Source organism: Pelodiscus sinensis, chromosome 6, assembly GCF_049634645.1.
Source record: "Pelodiscus sinensis isolate JC-2024 chromosome 6, ASM4963464v1, whole genome shotgun sequence".
NCBI classification, from domain to species: Eukaryota; Metazoa; Chordata; order Testudines; family Trionychidae; genus Pelodiscus; species Pelodiscus sinensis.
In genome coordinates, this window is record NC_134716.1 from 40,523,642 (window position 1) to 40,544,157 (window position 20,516).

Sequence of the window (20,516 nt, forward strand, 5' to 3'; positions counted from 1 at the left end):
CTCTCCTCACCCCTATTGGCACTGTGTACCCACCCCTCTCTTGTTTTCCAGTGCTTGAGTTATGGAAAAAAGAAAGTCAATGAGCCCTTAAGGATGCAGATGGTCCTGAAGGCAGGATGGGGCGAGGTGCTATGGCTCCTGTGCTGATATGCTCTGCACTGCCAAGCCCAGCTGCAGCAAGACTGTTTCTCCCTTCTACTCACTCTGCCTACTCTCCTAAATGCCCTCTTCCTTTCTTACTTGTTAGTCTCCACTTCTGCCCCATCTTCTCACCTACCACTACTGCTTAACTCCGTCTCACCTATTCTTGTTTCTCTTACCCTACCTCTAACTCCATCCCCTTAATTCCTATGTTGTTCCCCACTCAACAACTCTCCTTCTGCCTGCCACTATCCCTTACATCTCTAACTGTCTTTTGCTCCATTACCATCTACTGCAGCTGCCTTTAATCTGCCTTTTCCCAATTTCTGCATCATACCAACATACTCTAGCACCCCGCTCTTCTCTGGCTACACCATGCCATCCCCATCACTGCCTTCCCTTTTCCACTGACTATCCCACAAACCACAAACTCCAGCTCCTTTAGTGTGATGTACTTACAAGGGACAGGTCTAGACTCCTATTCCAGAATTCCCTAGGTTCCCAATGGTGACTACACCGATTCTAACCTCTTTCTTCCATGTAGGTCCCCTACCAACCTCACCCAGCCTCCAAACTTCCTTCTGCCCCCAGCTAGGGATGTGAACGACTAGTCAACTATCCGATAAGCAAATGCTTATTGGATAGTCAACACCCTAATTGCCTAACCACTTCCTCCCCTTGCTGCCTCTATCAGAAAGAGGCAGCAAGGGGAGGGGAAGAGGAGGGAGTGCTTCAAAGCTCTTAATTTGAAACCAATTCCTTGAATTGTCCCCAACAGCCATCAAAATACTTGTTCACTTTGCGTATCTGAGTGAAGTTGAGGTTTTTCTTCGACTATTTGCTTCAAAAAGTAAATATAGAAGCTGCTTGAACAGAGACTGATCTGCGGTTGAAATAATCAGGAATCAGACCTAACACTGCACAAACTGTGCACTAGCAGACAGGCTAATTCTATTTACTGAGACAAAGATGGGTCATTAAGAATTCTTTTATATTCAAGGTTATTCAGTTGTAGAGTAGTGATACTGTACTGTATAAAAAGCATATATCTATCTATCTCTATATATATAGCAATATGTTATTAGCCAAGATAAAACCTTCTTGAAGTATGGAAAAATATTGTTTCTTAGAAATAAGGGGGGAGGTCCACACTGGACTGCTCTCCTAATAGAAAAGAATACAAGTTTCAGAAGTACTCTTCTGCTAAATTGTAATTCTCCTTTCTATTGAGACTGGTCTGTTTGGATAGGTTTTGGGAAATGAAGGCATTTATCCTTGGATTCTCTTCATAAGCACTGAAAAAACTAGATTTTTTTTATATACTACTAATCTATTTTGGCAAAAAGGTAGTACCCTCATAACATTTAAGCTGTAAAACTTAATTCTCTTGTAAAATTAAGATGTAAAAATGAATTATCTTATTATGCAAGTGAGGTCTTGGAAAAAATAATAGATTGCTTGATTAGGGTGATCATCCATCGGCATGCTGGGAAAGGAATTTAGGATGAGGACAAAAAGATCACTGTTTACTTATGGAAGATTATAAAAGGAAGGATCAGCTACAAGAACTTGAAGCTCACTGACCTTTCTCCAGAAAATGGATACAAGTAGTGTGAACTTTGCACAGGAACTGAAAAGAGCTGACTCACACAAGTTCAAAAAAGGAATATGTGTGTGTTTTAAAATCAATGGAAAGATGATCAGATCTTCCATAAAAACTTTTCCTAAAGTAGGACTAAAACACATGGTAGTTACTCATAGTAGGTAGGCAGGAAGGGATTTAAGGTATACCATTACAGAAAACTGAATGATAAAGTGTTTTTTGACTGAAGATACTGAAACTATGAATCAAGAGTTGGCAATTAATTATTTTTCTTCACAGCAAAACCAACTTCACTACTCCAAATATGAAAGAACAAGTGATTTTTCAGATTGTCCCAGGCTATGAAAGAATTCTAGAAAAATGGTGTAGGATGCTCGCTGTTATAGGGAATTGAGTGAATTAAGAGAAAACATCTGCTCTCCATTCCAAAAGAACATCTGCTATTCACTACTAGTGTACACTTTTAAATGGTTAACCCAAGCATGGGCAAAATACCGCCTGCCGGCCAGATACAGCCTGCCAAGCCACCAGATCCAGCCCGTGGATGTTGGAGGGATCCTCAGCCAGGTTCCCCACTCCCTTCACCCCACCTGCACTCCAAACACAGCTGTGAGGCAGTTTTTCTTTAAAAACTGAGTCCAGAGGGGAGTGTGGAAAGTTTTAGGAGCTGTTCCGGCCCCCAGCACAATCCCATTGGCTGGTTTCTGGCCAGAAACCCATCAACGGGAGCTGCCTATTTCAATAACAGGCAGCCACCAAGCACAAGGGGCTCCAGTTTGTGCGGGGGCAGGGCAGACATCAGGGTTTACTCTAAGATGCAGCAGCACAGCTTCACAGGTGATTCATCAGCCTGGTCCAGTCAGAGGCTCAGGGCTCAGAACTGAATGACTGGGCAGGGCCAATTAATCACATGTGAAGATGTGCAGCTGCACAGCTGAGAGAGAACACTGACTGGAAGGGAGGCTGATTCAGGAAAAGGCTGCTGGCTGGTAAGTCTCCTGGCCACACCCTGCCCCTGGCACCACAATCCCACCCTTCTCCAACCCTCTGCCCCCCGACTATACATACCCAAATCCTCTACCCCCATCCAGCACCCATATCCCATCCCATATCTGGCAACCCCAACCCTATGCCCCAGATCACAGTCCTCTCCTGCCCTAGCTCACAACCCAAATCCCTGCACCCCCTCCTGTACCCCAATTCACTGCCCTAGGTCACAATTCAACCCCCTGCACTCTACTCCAGTGCCGCAGGTCACAAATGCTTTCACCCAAACTCCTTTCCCAAGCTCCCTTCTGCACCTAACCTCCATCTCAAACCCCGCTCCGCCGCCATTAATATCATGGAAGAGTGCAGCCCTTGTCCACTTTCCAAATTCTTGGAGTGGGCCCCCAGAAAAAAACTATTGCCCACCCCTGGGTAAACCAATGGGACTGGCAGCTGGGACCCGGGTCAGGAGTAGAGCTGGGCAGCATGCCCTCCACACTCTGTGGGGAACAGGTCCAGGCCCCATCTGTGTCACACCCTTGAATGGTATTCTACACCCCCTCCTCCCCAGGGGCTTCACTCCAAATTCAATTCCTTTCTGCTAAAATTTTGAAGACATCTGAGATGATCACTATGGAAGAGGCTGGAAAGGGCAGAGATTATTCCCATCTGAATAAAGTGCCTATGATTCCATTACTTGAGTTAAGTGAACATCTTTTTATGTTCTATTAACAAGAAAAGTGTCTTCCACATGTAGAACATAAAGCTCAGCTAAATAGTTTTACAAAGGTTTTATTCTCAGTCAACCAAAAGGAGTATCCTAAATGGCTGAAAGTCTCAAGGGTCAGGGAGCAATGTAAGAAACCATGTGCTGATCAGAATTCTCATACAGTATAGTTCTGCATGTATTTAGGTATCTGTGCTCTGTAAGGAATGTTTTTCCTTGTGTCAAATCCAACAAATAATGCAGTTCTTTTCCACACTATGCTGTCACCTAACCCCTCTTCAGTGATCATTCTCATGAGACCATATGAACAGTTTAAATGCATTCTCTTCTGGGGCTGAGAAAAATAATATAAGGAGAAAAGGGGTTCCTATTAGAAAAATTTTGATTCTCCAAAAAAATCAGAGGCTAGTTTGGATCTCAGTTAAATTCCTGAATTAGAAAGCTCAAGTTTCAAATAACTGTCCTGGATTTAAGTTCTCAAAATGTCAGATACTGGTGGCAACTCACTTAAGGTGGCAGCCTAACTATAATGGGGGTGTAAAATCCCACCTAATTGATTAACCAGTTAAACATTATGTGGAGGTGTGCCTGCCAAGACCAGGCTGAAGCAGTCCTCCTGCCGCAAAAGCAGTTGGAACAGCCCCTGCATGCACGGCGCCTAGGCCTGCAGCAGACAGAAGCTGCTTCAGATGACCAGAGTATCCAGTGTGCAGTGAGCCTCCCGCAGGGCAGGCGCAGCCCCTTTCCCATGACAGGTGCCAGTTAACTGTTAAGTATCACCTGTTAAGGGTGATGCTTACCAGTTAATCTTTCACATCCCTAAAGCCTGTATCTGGATGACTTGTTAGTTTGGAACTCATCTCAACAACCTCCAATAGCACTGACTGAAGTATTTATTTACTTCAAAAGTAAGTATAGTAATCAGTGTCTATTTTTTTTAGATAAACCATTCCTAACAGAAATCTTTTCTCCCTCATATTAATTTTTTATTGTTCCCATCTCCAGATGGGAATGCATTTATGCCCTTCATATGGTTACATTAGAAGGGTTTCTGAATGGAAAAATGCTGCATATCTATGTTGGATAGTTCAAATTACCATGGATATGACTCAGTATTAAGAGTATTTTTATGTCTAAAGATCAACAAACACAGTAGCTTATAAGAGAGCACCACATTTATAATGTGTTTCAGGGAAACAATAATAGTAGATCCAAAATATAGCCCTCTTCCCTTCTTATTCATTTACAAAGTCATTAAATTTATTTATATATAAACACACTTTCCGTTAAAAGTAGACATATCTGAAAACTCCTGAACAGCACCATAACAAACCATCTTGTGGCAGAAATGTTAAGGCCACAGATTTAAATTTCAAACATCTGAGCATCTATGAAAAGGACACACTTAAAAATGTATGAAAAATACCCATGGCAGTATCCTTTTACATTTTTGTATAAGTGGGCTGATACTAAGTAGGCAGACAGCAAATTTGTAACCATCATAATTAGAATTGTTTTATTTCCTGAAGTATATTGTAAATGTTAGATATTTATTCCTAGTGATCAGTCTTATTTCCTCCTTCATAATATTTTAAAGGTTTGTTTGGGTTTTTTTTGTTTTTTGTTTTTGTTGTTTTTTTTACAGCAAATGTAATAATGCAAGAATAGAAACTGCCATTTAAAAACAGCTTATTTTTGATCCAGCCAAACTGAAGTTAGCCATTTTGGTCAAGATTTTCTTAAAGTAACAAGTGATTTTTGGATGCTCTTCTTAAGACTCCATAAAAGGGCCTCATTTTCATACAACGCACAGCAGCTTCTGACCATCAAGCTCCTTCAAGTTGTCATATCTGGGTAGTCAAAAATTAAGACACTCAAAAATACTATCACTTTTGAAAAGCAGGTTTATTTTTAAGTGTGCAGTGTTAAGTAATGCAAACTCACATTTCCAAGCTATCAAAATATTCTTTACCATAATGACATACTATTACTGACATATAGCATAGCAGTTTTTTCTAGGGCTGTCAAACAATTAAAACATTTAATTGCGATTAATCGCACACACTGCTCCTTTGAAACGTTGTGGCGGTATTTCGAAGGGGCAGCATCGCAGGAGCCCGGGATCAGGTGGAGTCCCCAGCTGACCCCAACTGCCTTCAGCGCTGCCCCATTGGAAAAGCTGCCCTGGCGTTTCCAAGGGGCAGCACCACGGGAGCCCAGGATCAGCTGGAGTGCTCAGCTGACCTCGGGCTCTGTGCAACGCTGCCCCTTTGAAATGCCAGGGCAGTGTTTCCAAGGGGCAGCTCAACAAAGAGCTGGGGATCAGCTGGGCACTCCAGCTGATCCTGGGCTACATGTTGCCCTGCTCCCTTGGAAACGCCACCCAAGCACCTCAAAGAGGCAGCTCATTAGGAGCCTGAGATCAACTGGAGTGCCCAGCTGACACCAGGCTCCATGTTGCACTGCCCCTTTGAAATGCCACTTCAGCACTTCAAAGGGGCAGCACTGCACAGAGGCCCGGGGTCAGTTGGGAACTCCAGCTGATCTCAGGCTCCTAACGAGCTGCCTCTTTGAGGTGGCCGGGTAGTATTTCAAAGGGGCAGTGCAGCATTAACGCTGAGATTAACACGTTAAAAAATTAATGTGTTAATCCTGCCTGGTGTTAAGTGCAGGCGTTAACGCACATCAATTGATAGCCCTAGTTTTTACAAATGGAAATACACGAGTAGCTATGGTCATGTGTGATAGGCTCAAAAGCATGTGTAAAAAGATGGTTACAACCCTTTCACTTCTCTTGTCTTAGGTACTTTGTGCAACAGTAACTGTCCAGGAACACAAGTTTTTTACATTTTGTTTCCAATGTGTATATACCTAAGGCATTTTTTGGTTTTGTTTCAAAATAAAAGTCCTGAATTCTCTAACACTCACCTGTCAAAGACTAAGAGGCATTGATCATCCTCATTAGTAAATAGGAAGCATCAAACTGCCAAAGTTCAATATATCTTATTACAGCAGATCTCATGCACATTCCCTTATCTGTGCATTCATACAACTGTGTAGCTCAAGAAAAGCACTGCCTGCCGTTTGACCAGCACTCTTCTCCTTTTAAACCACCTCCCTTTTTTCCCCTGAAGTTTTATCAGTCTTTAAATCTGCATTAAGTAGTTTAAACCACTCAATCTCTAGAGTAGCTTAAACAGACTAAACCTATAAATTCTTAAGCTTAAATTCTGCAATGAGCTCTATGCAGGTGTACCTGTGCATCCACACAGAGCTGAACTAAATCCAAAAGAGTCTGGTTTTAGAGATCCACCTCTGTAGAGCTTGCTGCAGGATTGGAGCCTCAGTATTAAATAGTTTAAACAGATCTAAAGGTTTTAGGTTTAAAATGGAAAAAATGCCAGCAGATACCATGTAAGTGGTTAGAAAGTGGTATTTGGCCAAGGGATGATTAGTAGTACAAGTTGGAGTTGGTTATGTTCTCTTAGTTCAGGACTCTGATATCTTATATCATTAATATCTTAAATATTCATAGATTTCAAACGACCAGAAAAGTGTTCCTTAACACAGGATTTGTTTTAGGATATGTCATTGGGACTGAAAAAAAATCAACCAAAAATGAAGAAAACCAGTTTGTTAAATTTTAAAGCTGTTTAGATCTATTTTGAAAGGTCACACTCAACCTAGCATGCATCCATGCACTACTCCTTTACCACACACATGCCAAACAACTCTAATATTTATATCTGGGGTAAATCCAGACTCTTTTTGCCAGCCAAGCAGAGGCATGAATGCTCGCTGAGGACTATGACCAAGCAAAATCTCAAGCGCAAAATTAGAAATGTGTCTCATTCTTTTCTTTAAAAACAAGCGCAGCTAGAATTGTTTAAAGAAAGAAGTGAGTGTTTTTCCGTGGGCAGTGACGAAGGGGACTTGGCGGCTCAAGCGTTAGGAAAAGGCCGCAGACAGGCGAGGTTTCAGTTACACAGGGAACGTGCAGACCAGGGGCTCGTCGGACTTATGCTGGGGCGCCGCGTTGCAGGCAGAGCTGGGCCAAGCAGGGGGTCACGCGGCAGCCGAAACGCTGGGAAGAGCCGCCGTTTTCAAGAGAGGGGAACGGGCCAGCGGAGGCTGAACTCCAGGGCGCTCCCCGACGGGACCCGCGGGAGGGGGAGCTCCTCTCCCGAGCCGCCCGCGCTAGCGCCGCAAGGGTTTAGCTGCCCGCGGCTCCGGGACGGGGGGGAGAGGGAACAGGCTCGCCTGGCTGCAGCGGCCGTCAGCGCTTGGCGGCCGCAGCCCCCGCCTGAGCGGCGGCAGCAGCAGATCCCGACACTCCCATGAGCCTGGCGCAAGGGCAGCGGTGAGCGCCAACAACGGCTCCTTCGCCAGTAACTCCCCATCCAGCAGGCCCCACTGAGGCAGGGGCAACGTCCCATCCAGCCCGCCCCTCCTCCTGGCGGGAGGCTGTCGGTCGGGGGAAGGGGCTGCGGGATACTCATCTTCTACGGCGGGGGGAGGGAGTGAAGGGTCGCGACGGGGCAGCTTGGGGGGCCTGCAGAGCAGGCGAGCGGACGGACACACTCTGGGGCCGCAGCACTCACTCCTTCTCCAGGACGGCTCTGTGCCCGGCCGCGGAGCAGCTGTCAGTGTCACTGTTGTCTGCTAACAGGTGGTAATAACGGCTCCTGCGACACCGGGCCGGACTGTTGCGGAGAAGCTCGTGCCGCGATAGCGAAGGGAGGGGGGGGCGTTTTTCGCTCGCGGGTTTGTTTATTTACCTGGTTCGTTGATTGGCTGACTCCGCCGCGCCCGCGCGTGCGCAATAAAAACGACGTGTGACGCACACGTTCCAAGCGCTCGTGGACGGCAACCATGGAGAGGGGATACGGATACTGGGCTGGCTCAAAATGCTTAAAATTCTGCCGTAGGCGGCTTGGAGAACAGGTGGTAGCGAAGAGGATGAAGCTCGCGCCGCCTGTCTCTGAGGTCCACTTCTCGGGGGGGGAATTACGTGAAGTACGGGCGGCTACCCCACCCCCACCTCCACCCCTTTCCCACAACTTTGCAAAAAGGGCAATGGTGGCAGGGGACTGGGTGGGAAACTGCCTGCTGAGATTACACAATCCTGGGTACAGATAACAGCAAAAGAATTTTCCTTTCAAGTGTAGGACCACTGTGCAGGTAACTGTTCTCTAGACCAGTGTTTCTAGGTACCCATGAGGTACAAGAGAGAAGTCTGGGGGATACACTAAACTGAAATTTGGAGAAAAGTGAATTTTTGTTAAGCTTTACAGCGTTTTATTATTTTGTACTTCTTACACCCAAAAATTTCATTGTCCACCCTGCTACAATTAAGTTATTTCAATAAATATGTTGCAATGGTAGAAAAAAAGTGTATCTGAAAACTGTAGGTACTTATAAATATTTTTTTAAAGGGATACTTTATTTTAAAAAAAAAAGGTTGAAAAACACTGATCTAGACCCGGGATTTTGTTATTTCCACTCCACCTTATCTGACGAAGAGGATTTTACCCACAAAAAGCTCATCACATAATACATCTGTTAATCTCTAAGGTGCAACAAGATGACTCTCTTGTAGTTAGATTTACCTGGTCTACCCCTCTAAGACTTCATCCTGTTGTTCTAGTACTCTAGTTGCTAGGCAACCTTCATGGATATCATAGGCAGGGGAGGCACTTCCTTCCCAAACTACTTCACCTGACCCTGCCTGTGCTCCACTGCAATCCCCCAGACTACTGTTGCAGTGGCAGAGGCAGGCAGGGTTGTACTGCCACTGCCTGTCTTTCAAGTACTGAGGCTGGTAGCTCAGCTGCAGGGGAGTAGGTGGTATCCAACCTGCAGACATGTCCCAGGGAGGCTGGATCCATACCTCCTTGCTCTCCTCTCTAGAGCTAGGGGGCAGGCTATGGCGACACTGCCTCCTGGCTTTCTGCAGCCAGCCGGGGGATCACCCACTGACCGTGAATGCTAGGTAAAAAGGAGAGCGGGGGAGGAAGTAATGAATTAGAGTGTTCAAATTACAAGAAACTTGAACACTAATTCACTATTTTTTCTCTTCCTTTCCCTCCCCCATCCCCTATTTATTTTTTGATCTGGACTTTTAATACACCATTCATCTGAAGAAGTGGGTTATACCCATGAAAGCTCAGGATACCATCCATGTGTTTTGTTAGTCTTTAAGGTGCTGCTAGACTATTGGTTGTTTTTCAAATTTTTCCAGTTACAAACTTAACTTGGCTATGCCTCCAAAGCAAGTGAAAAAAGGGACCATGGTGGTGGAGCAGGGCAGCTGGGGCTAAAGCAGGCTGGCTGCTGGCCTGGCTCTAAGCTGCTCCTGGAAGCATCTACCAGGTCCCTGTGGAACCTAGGCATGTGGAGCAGCCGGGAACTAGGGGCTCTGCACACTACTTCATCCAAATGGCCTGTTCCACATTTCCCATTGGCCAAGAACCATGACCAATGGGAACTGCGGAATACAGCACCTGTGGACATGAAGGCAGTGCATGGAGTTTCTCTGGCCACCCATTTATCTATGGATTGCTGGGATCTTGATGCTGCTTCCTGTAAACTGTGGATTATCACCAGGATCCTACACCCCATCTCTTTTCCCCAGGCTGTAGTCACCTCTTGAACACCAAGCCTCACAGGCCCCTCCTACACTCCTCATTCTACTACAGAGCCTCCAGCCACAGCCCCTACCCCCTCCCACCCTTAGATCCTGTTGGCCCCATGTGAGAGACCCTTTCTGCACTGCAAATCCCTCATCCTCAGCCAGAGCCCTCACTTTCCCCCTACACCTAACCCCTTGTCCCAGTCTGGAGCACTCTCTTGCACTCTGAACCCCTCATTCCTGGGCTTGCACCTCCAACTCAAAGCACATATCCCTTTCTGCACCCCAGCCTTCTGTCCTACCCCCATGAAAAGGTGGGGAAGAACAAGCAACAGAAGAAGAGGGAGTGGTGCAATCAGGGATGATCACAAGGATGTTCAGTTTTGAGTGATTATAAAGTTAGCAACTCTATGGTAAGTGTTCCTCAAATACATAGTAAGGACAATTTCTAGCCCAAAAGTTTACTTTCTAAAGAGACAGGGTAAGAGAGCATATCATTTTACAAATGAAAAATTGAGGCACACAGTTACAAGATTTACAAAATAAAAATTTCTGGAAGAACTAGGAAATGATCTGCTACCATCTGGAGTGCTTTCAAAACACAAAAATATTCCTTCCTTCTGTGCAAGACTGCCTCATCAAACATTCCCTTAACTACAATTGAGGCTGTTATGTAACATAAAATCAAAAATATCACAACCACAATTTATGTTAACTGGAAAATGGAGAGAAAATAAAAGCAAGTACTCAGTTTTGATTTCATAATGCCTAACAACCTAGCCTTACTTTACAAATCATGTAGGTCTAGTAATGTAAGCCAAGTATGAAAGGGAGGTGTTGAGGCCTACCCAGAATATGTCAAATGAGCACCAGTTTAATTGTAAGTGTAAAGGAAAGGCAGCATTGTGAGATACAGGAGATGTAAAATAAAAACAAAATTTGATTGGATGACCAACAGTAACCCCGTTTTTAGGGAAGTAACTAACACAGACAGCAATATGCAACAAAGTGGCTGATTACCCCAAATAGAGCAGACAAAAGTTTTGAAAGGGCAGAATGAGATAACAAAAATCTAATGTCAGCAATTGTCAGGTGAGTGAAGGAATACTGAGATACCGAAAAAGGGTATAATAAGGTAGGACGGAACAGACCAAGAACGGACGGGTTGCGAATCCAAAAAGCTAGGTCTGGTCAACCAGGGCTCCCTCCCCGGCACTGAATCTTGCTGCCGCACAGAAGCTCCAAAAGGGGAACAACACCAGTCGTAAGTTGCAACAAAAAATCAAAAAAAGGAGAAACATAAAGAAAAGAATATCTCAATTGAATCTAAACAATCCTTCTATTTTTCTTAACGTGAGTATTATATATTTGATAACTCCACAAATTGTTTAAAGGTAAATCTGGAGGATATATCTGTAGGAGGAGTTATTATTTCTTATTTTTTAACTCTACTGTTTTTCTACTTTTTATTTGTATATTACACTGTCTTAAAAGAATCAAAGATAATAAAATGATTTAAATGAAAAATTAATAATAAAGTAAAAAGAAAAAGAAAAATTTTTGTATGACCCTAAAAAGAAGTATTCCTCTGTCTGTGGTTTCAAATCCTTTAAAGAACCAAACCCGGTTACCGAAACCAAGGAATGCTTACATCTTAAGCATTTTGTCAAGCTGTTTCCTCAAATATCTGAGACATCAAGACTATTTCCAATGCCACATTCTCTCCCTCTGTTCAGGGGCAAATATCTTGCCTGGCCTTTTGCACTACATCATCTCTCAGTAATGATTCATTGTCAAATGTAGCTCTTGGAAAGAAATTTACTACTATTTCATCTTTAGTATAATTTTTTGCTACCAATATTTACTGAAAACCTACATTCCTATATATTGCAGGCTTTTACCAATCTTCGTATTATGTGATTTAAAACATTTCAAAATAAGTTGTATACTGCTTGGTTAAAATGCTGTCTGTTTATACAACTCCCACTCCCTGCCCTGAGCCTCTTCTCATCCCCCCAACCCTGACTCCTGCACACCCTCATATCCCCAAGTCCCTGCCCTGACTATTGCACCCCCCACACCCTCCTGCCCTAAGCTCCTCCTTAATGATCCCAGCAACATGGGTAAATTTGCTAGTACTTGGGTAACTAAATAATTCTCCCATCTATTCCTACAGAAATTCACAGACCATCTTGTGACTAAAGATAAAATGTCATCATGTAGGTGACTACTATTACTATATCAGAGGCAGCGGGGGAGGAGGGGTATGGAGCAGGAGCGGGTGTCCATGAGGAGATAACTTAAAAGCTGGCTCCCCATGAGCACTGGATCCACCTGCCTCCCCCACCATTTCCCGCACTGCTGCCTCTGATAGAGAGGCAGCAGTGTGGAGGGAACGCTGCAGCCAATGTGCATGGGGAGCTGACTTTCAAGGATCTGTAAGAGGCGGGAGCCAGTGCTGGTGAAGCTGGCTTAAAAGCTGGATCCCCCAGCACCAGACCCTCTATCAGAGGCAGCAGCATGGAGCGAGAGGGGGATGGGATGACAATGTGAAGCAGCCTCTGTCCATGGTGGGCCCAACCTCCTCACAGACAGAGGCTGCTCCGTGTTCAACTGAGTAGCCTCTGTCCACAGCAAGCCTGGGTCTGCTGTGGACAGAGGCTGTTCTGTTACAGCAGCCCCTCTCTGCAGGGGGTCTGAGCTCCCTATGGACAGAGGCTGCTCCACATCAAAGGCTGCTGCTACGGAGCAACCTTTGTCCATGGGAAGCTCGGACGCGCCCACGGACGGGCTGCTACCACCCTGCACTGCTACCTCTGTATCAGAGACAGCAGATCTGGGTGGCAGGCAGCTGGTCTGTGCAGGAAGCTGGTTTTTAAATTTGCTCCGCTTGCGGACCAGCTCCCGTCTGCCACCCCATGTGCTACCTCTGATACAGGGGCAGCAGCACATGGCAGGGGGCTCCCTGGAAGTGGGGTTGGGAGCACACTGGCTGCCGCCCCCACCCTCAGGGACTATCGAATAGTCATGTAACCACTAAGATTTCATGCAGTTACACAACTATTCATTACATGATATCTGACATCCCTACTAGCAACACTAGAGATTGAATCATTCTTTCCTATATTTTAGTCTGCTTTTTGAGCCCACCTGAACAAAGTTTTTTTCCATATGTAAAATACAAAGCAAAATCACTCTATATCTATTTAAATGAAAGCTAACAGACAAGATAGTTTGAGGTATATGATAATGACTCAGTATGTGCCTTTAACAGTTGTGTTCCTTACAGCTGGTACTTTGATGTAAAAAATTGACTTTAATTTTGTAATACATTTACTGTATTTCCATGTATTGCTTTAGGGTACATATACTAAGTTACAAATATTAAATACATTAATATAAAATTTAACATTAGCAAAGACTCAATTATTTAGACTTATAACACAGTAAAAAATTCTAATCAAAACTACCAACTAATTTAACCTTTTCCCCAAACCTCCACATCCCTTTTTCCCCAAATTCCCATACAATTCTATAAGCAATATGCAAATTGCTTACAGTTTTTAAGGAAACAATTATATAGACCTTTACAGGGCTGCCAAATGGTTCATCAATATCGTTATATACATTTTTGTGCAATCTATGTAGAAAAGTTCAACAAATTGCGTTATTAGGCAGTCAGAGCACTATTGTGTTACAACATAATCTTTTGACATGGTAAAATTTGCTCTGTGGACAGGCCTTTAATAGCCTGAAGCAAGGGAAAATTAAGTTCTCATTCTTTCAGGGGTCATGTACTGTGAACTGGAGGCTTTAATCCAAGATTCCTTAAAGTATATCAGTAAATAATCTCAGTTCAAACTGGAAGGGTTTATTGTTGCTAAGTGCAGCAAATAGTTCTGAACAAATAATTCAGGTCAATGTTTTCAAATATGGGTGCTTAAAGTTAGATGCCTACATAAAAATGGCCTGTTTTCAAAAGTACTTAACTGTGAGATGCTTATTACCTTTGAAAATCAGGTCACTTTTACGTAGGTGCCAAAATACAAATGCAGGTGCCTGACCTTTCACATTCAAATTTGAAAACTTTGGCCTCTGTCTGCAAATCAGTTCAACTAACTAGCTTCTTGTGAATGATCACTGTTCTTTTACAAAACATTATTCAACTTATTATCCAGAAGGAAACAAACTAGTTATAAACCAATGGATCTGTGTGCTGTTTGGTCTGAAGTAGATTTGGATTTTAAAAGAATGATTCATATTTCTTTCTAAATAAAAAGTTATGGACCATTATTAATAATAACAATGTATTACACTGTACTGGCTTACCTTAAGATGCTGAATGTTTGGTCCCATAATTTACTATTTCAGTAGCACACAAACATCATACTTCAAAACTAGATATGTCAATTATTTAAAAAAATAGCCCAGACAAAGAATATAAAAAGGAAAGTGAAATAAGTAATTACATCAGTTTCAAAAATAAGGCAGAATACTTTTTTCTCACAGAGCTTTAAAAAAGTTTATGTAGAGAAAAAAATACTTTTAAACAGTTTTTTACAGCATGTTTGGCTCACTCAATATAACTTGCATAATAATAATAATAATAATAAAATACTGAGAAAAATATTGGAAATATTTATATATGCCTTCTGAAGAACAAACTTAGTTTTAGATCCTGATTCCCATACCAAGCATATCTTATTTAAGATTGCTAGTATGAGTAATGGGAATTCAGTCACTGCCAATTACTAGGTGAAGGTCCAGAAGCCAACCTTCAAACTATATATTTTGCAAATTACTAAATGTATTTTTAAACCATAAAACTGAAATTACCTTTGTCTTAAAATATTTTTGTATAGTTCAATAGTCTTCTGTCTTCACTGAAGTTAACATTTGAAAAATGCAGGAACTTTTAGAACAATTTGAAAAAACAAGAAGTATAGAGAATTTATTTATTTTTCCTCAGGACTAAAAAGCTTTGTAATCATGCAACTGTTTGTGGTTGTGCCAATAAAAAGTATCTCAGATTCTTTGAAACTGCATAAGTGCAACAGACTCCTAAAATCTGTGGTTCTATGAATATCAATATTTACAGAAAAAAGTTCATTTACCTGTGTCTGTTAGTTTACTAGTGCATGAATAAAGGAAATGTTATACAACAATTCTAGTATCATGGTGTTGTTAAAAATGTGTCAAAGAATAACTATCTATCTCTTGAAGTCATTAGATTTTTCCTGACATTTCAATGGAATCTGCAGCAACAGAACTGACACCGACGCCAAGGCTGGAGCGCCTCAATGATAGTTCGGATGTAGGAATATGCCGTAGTTCTCGGCGAGAGAGTTTTATTGGAGTTACACCTTGAAGCTGTGTTATGATGTCTCTTGTCTGAGAATGAGCGAATAGTTGAGGGTGAGATTTTGAAGGCCATACTTCATCTAGTCCTGGTTGGTCTTCTGTACCACTTGACAAACAAGTTCTGTTGTGTGCTAGCTCTGAAACATCTTCCTGAAGCTTGTATGAACTCTGCCACCACCTTAAACCACTTGCTGGGTTGTCTGTTTCTCTCAATTTTCCTGATTGGTGGTTACTTTCAAGTTTGGACACTGATTTGAATTCTTCTGAAGAAACTCCTGTATCTTGGCTCAGTATTCTGTTAGCAGCATCGTTATCTATAAGAATGTTTTCCAGAAAGCAAACAGTTAGGAAACTGTTTTTCAGAACATTAACTAGACATACAGTCTGAGGGCATTAACAAGATTAAATGTGAAAGCTATACCCAATAATAACCACTAAGCATTATATGTGCAGTATAGTTGTAGCTTTGACTGTTCCAGGATACTACACAAGGTGGGTGCAATAATATATTTTATCACACCTTTTGTTGGTGAGGGAGATGAGCTTTTATGCCACATTGGTGGCATTTGTCTCAATCTGCTAAATAATTATCTCATGTATAATGATAGAAGGTAACTAGCTGTTACTTCCATCTGTCTAGGCATTTATACCTGCCTCTTCACCATTTTAACTTGTGAGTCTGATCTAAAGAACTGATGTATAATGGGTCAAGTTTTCAAAAGCAACACCTAAAATTACACCTGTAGTGATGCAAGCAACTGTACAATTCTGCAGGTTCAATTTAATTAGCACTAATGTCACACTCCATCTCTATATCCCTTTTTTTCCTCTTTCCTCTTCAGCACTGATGAAGCGAGTTGTAACCCACGAAAGCTTATACCCTAATAAATGTGTTAGTCTTTAAAGTGCCACCAGACTGCTTGCTGTTTTTGCTGAAACAGACTAACATGGCTACCTTTCTGAAATGTGTCTTCAATTTTAATGTGCATGTTCATGTCTTAGACTGCTTTTTGAAAAACTGACCTATATATTTAAATCAGCAGGAAAATAGATTTTATTCTGTTACATAAACAACAACAACAAATCCAAGAATAAACGAAAGGCAATGTGAGATATTTATTATAATAAAACTAAACCACTATAAGATTTTATATCATTCCTATAAAATGTATTTAGAAAAATCAGATTGTTCTAGGGACCATGCATTTTTCTCCGATTACATGGCCATGACTAATTTTGGAGAAATTAACTTGTTCTGAAAAATATGTTGATCTGACAACTAAAATCCTCTATTGTAGTCTTTCCCACATTCAATTAGAATCAGATCTGTAGTACCTCAGTTTGTAGTTAATGTTTTATAGTGTAATAAGTTTGCTGGCTCATTACAGCACCTTGAACGAGCTGGAGGGAAAGGATCTGCTATAAGGTACTTGGGGAAGAGTATGGAGAGTAGGACCCAGAACAGCATACAATCAAAAGAGGGTACTGTGTTACATCCAGAATGGCCTGCAAAAGATGACATTTTGGAAGCAGAATGGATCGGGCTCAGGGAGAAATAGAGGGCCAGTGAGCAGGAGGCTAGAATCAGAGATCTGGTTCTCTGGAGGGAAGGTCAGGGGGAGTAACCTGTAACCAGAAGCCACGAGGCAACAACTTAAACAGGATTACAAAAAAGAGAACATGAAGAGGATCCCCAACTAAGCATGCTACACAACTGGTCATGGGCCAGTCAGATATAACATGCCAATACTTAATTACCTTCTAACAGCAGGACAGATTAGAAAAGGCACCCTGAGTACTAGGGGACCTGAGAAGCTCCCCCACAGCACAGTTGCCTTTGGTAACCGCTTGACTAGGCTGTACCCTAAAGCCAAGTTAGAAACTAATTTCAGCAGTTACATGTTCACAAAAATAAACACATCCCTACATATGCAAAAAATAATGCAAAATACAAAATTACACAGACTATATCCTACAGCTCACTAGTGGTTTTCTCCAAAAATTTCAGAATCATCATTTTAACAGTTATAATTTTCTTCTTAACAGGATTTCCCCTGCACAAGAGCAGAAAATGGGAGAATTCAAATGTCTCCTGGGAGCTGAAAGTAATCAGTCCAATGCATCCCTCATCTGCGTAGCATAATACTTGGAAGCAGCTGCAGTGCTTGCCTCAGATTCGGTATGCATCACCTGCTATCACATATCCAAAAAGGGGACTGTGTACCTTAAGATTTACAGTGACATCCTGCAGTGGGGTCAACTACAGTATCATCTGAAAGCTTTCAGATAGTAAAAGTCTTTTAATTTTTACTCTGAGACAATGAATACTAAAATCATGTTAGAATCCAGAAAAGCAAGATAATAGTCCAATGCCAGATGACCAGAGTGTTCTAGAGTGCTGTAGAAGTGGGCTGTGCCCAAGAAAGCTCATGATACCATGTACATGTTTTGTTAGTCTTTAAAGTGCTACCAGACTATTTGTTGTTTTTAAAGTTTTTCCTGTTACAGACTAACTCAGCTACCCCTCTGAAGCATTTCTGAAATGTTACTATTAAAAGTTATATATAGTTTCTACTGTGATTACACGTACATTTAGTTGGTGCCACAAGCTGATGAAATGACTCTCCCACCAGCTCCTTCAGTTTCTTCTTTAATTCTCTGCTGGTTTTCTTATAGAAGAACAAGTCTTTTTCCAATTGCTGGATTTTAGCTTCATACAGTTTAAGGGTTTCTGCAGTACTTTCACCACCTTGTTCTAAGATAACATTACTTTTAGCTTCAGAATGTTTATTTCATTTTTACATATGCAAAAAATAATGCAAAATACAAAATTACACAGACTATATCCTACAGCCCACTAGTGGTTTTCTCCAAAAATTTCAGAATCATCATTTTAACAGTTATAATTTTCTTCTTAACAGGATTTCCCCTGCACAAGAGCAGAAAATGGGAGAATCCAAATGTCTCCTGGGAGCTGAAAGTAATCAGCACCATCCAGGAGACCCTTTGCATTTTAAAAGATTGGGCTCGAAGCCCATGTTGTTTCACCCATGACCCATTCACTTTACATACTCAAAGTAATTCCACACAAGTGACCACTGATTCTGGGAGTACAACAGGAGACACTGGAACTTGACTACTCACAAATGTAACTGATACCAAGAATTGCTGATATGTAGCATGTCTGATAAGAAGAAAAAAAAAAAAAAAAAAAAGGTGGCTCAATAAGTCCGTGTATCCAAAAATCAGCACCTACTTTTGGCTCACTGACACATGCAAAATATGAACTTTTAATTCAAATTTATATCAACAAATTCCACATTTTTTAAAAAAAGTCATTCAAATTCCTGTGCCTCGTGTAAAAACTGTTTTCCTTTCATACCAGAACTTATAGAGACTGTGCCCCAATATTCTCTCATGCAATAAAATTAGGACTTAGCTACACTTATAGTAATGAAATGGCACAGGTACACCTGTGCTGCTGTAGCACTTTGTGAAGACATTACTTATGCCAACAGGAGAGCTTCTCCCAAAGGCATCTCCATCTCCCAGAGAGGTGGTAGCTCCATTGAGTGGACAAGCCCTCCCATTGACATGGCGCTATCTCCACTAGGAGTTAGAGCAGTATAACTACATTGTGGTCTGTGGAGTGTAGAAAATCCATGCCCCCTGAGTGATGTACCAACATAACTTTGCAGTGTAGTCCAGGGCTTACTAATAATGTAACTGTAAGTTGTGACTACACATTTGTGAAGTTTCAACTGAAATACATAGTGTTTGCCAAAAGAGATCCCAAGAAGCAAATACCTTTGAAATGATGCAATATCAACTGTATCTTTTGTTCATGATCTTTCTGCTGCAGGGTCAATCGCCTGTCACATTGCAGTGTGAGGTGTTCGAGTGCTGATTCCAGTTCACGTTCTATGTTTTTCTGTTCCACGACTCTCATTTCCAGCTCTGCAGTTTGCAGCTGTAATTTACGTTCTGCCTCACGTAGGCTAACAACCTAATAAAAATATTTTTATTTTGACTAACAAATAATTCCAAGTAATGAGAACCGTAATGGAAACAATCTCAGTGAATGCCCTTTTTGAATAAAAAGGAGACAATACTGAAGGAATGTACTTTTTTTTATAACCCATTTTATTGTACTGTTTGGAAACTAGTAGCTTAATGCTATTTCTGATACATCATTCAATTTCCTGTGCCTCATGTAAAAATTTAATAAACTGTTTTCCTTGCATACCAGAGTTTACATTATGACTGTGCATGGAAAATATGCCTTTATTAGCCACACATATTGACTGGAAAAAATAATGGTTTAAACTGCACATTCCTAGTAAAAGGTACAAAAAGCTTACTATAGAGAAAGTTCCTCCCTGTTCCTGGTGGATTCCATAACCATGAAAATTGCTGCAGAAAGACATGCACTTTCAAAAAAAATATGTCTCTGTCCAGTATGAGGAACTTTTAACAGTATGAACCAAGTGTACATGAATGTTGTGTTCTCTTCCTTATTTTGTAAATGCTTGTAACAACCATTCTGAGGTGTAATCTATCTAGCCATTTAATTGATTGCTTACTCTGAAATTTAAACAATTTAAATATCACCTTGGCTAGGCATTTCACCGCTACTACTTTTGATAAAAATATCTAGCTAAAGTACTTATCTCATAATCCCAAACTGCTATACCTCAGATAGCAAGAGCCCCAGGTGTCACCCACTTAGATGCCAAAATCTCTAGCTTGTTTCATGAAAACTTGTGATACAAAGCAGTTATATGTTGTCAATAAAATAACCTGTAGTATACTGTACATTGAAAACAGAGCCAGCATAAAATAAATTGAATGTAATAAACAAGTGCTGAATGTAATAATTGTATACATTTTCATATTTAATTAATTTTAAAAATGTAAATTAAAAAGAGAAGTGCCACAGAATTTGTAGTCTGTTACTGGCATGCAAATGTATGGAAAGAAAAATTGTGTTCTTATGGGAACCTTCAATTTAGGAGATGTATGTTGGAGTATCATGCAGGCAGTAATAAATCCTCATGGAATTTCTA

General features: G+C 41.5%; 2 protein-coding genes and 1 long non-coding RNA gene across 8 annotated transcripts in view; 1 reads left to right on the plus strand and 2 right to left on the minus strand.

Moving 5' to 3' along the window:
* Positions 1-8,225, minus strand: part of GKAP1 (G kinase anchoring protein 1) — a 42,056-nt gene extending 33,831 nt beyond the window's left edge. Inside the window, exon 1 of the mRNA XM_006135863.4 lies at positions 8,060-8,225. The gene's annotated coding sequence lies outside the window, so the exon portion shown is untranslated. The remainder of the gene's footprint in view (positions 1-8,059) is intronic.
* Positions 8,226-8,480: 255 nt separating this feature from the next.
* LOC112543533 (uncharacterized) lies at positions 8,481-19,446 on the plus strand. 3 transcript variants are annotated; one of them, XR_012904715.1, is made up of 4 exons: positions 8,481-11,442; positions 15,313-15,942; positions 17,497-17,629; positions 19,313-19,446. It is a non-coding gene; the product is annotated as an uncharacterized LOC112543533 (long non-coding RNA). The 3 variants fall into 3 exon arrangements; XR_012904717.1 differs by having other exon boundaries at positions 15,313-15,504; XR_012904716.1 differs by lacking the exon at positions 19,313-19,446 and adding an exon at positions 18,372-18,503.
* KIF27 (kinesin family member 27) overlaps positions 15,310-20,516 on the minus strand; it is a 57,996-nt gene continuing 52,789 nt past the window's right edge. For 3 of the 4 annotated variants that reach the window (XM_075931760.1, XM_025177861.2, XM_025177864.2), the window contains 3 exons: positions 19,258-19,456; positions 18,041-18,205; positions 15,310-15,764 (listed from right to left, as the gene is read on the minus strand). In XM_075931760.1, the coding sequence (XP_075787875.1) occupies positions 15,316-15,764; positions 18,041-18,205; positions 19,258-19,456 (813 nt within the window). In that variant the 3' untranslated portion in view covers positions 15,310-15,315. Of the gene's footprint in view, positions 15,765-18,040; positions 18,206-18,507; positions 18,635-19,257; positions 19,457-20,516 lie in introns of those variants that run through there. The other variant, XM_075931761.1, reaches the window with a different exon arrangement.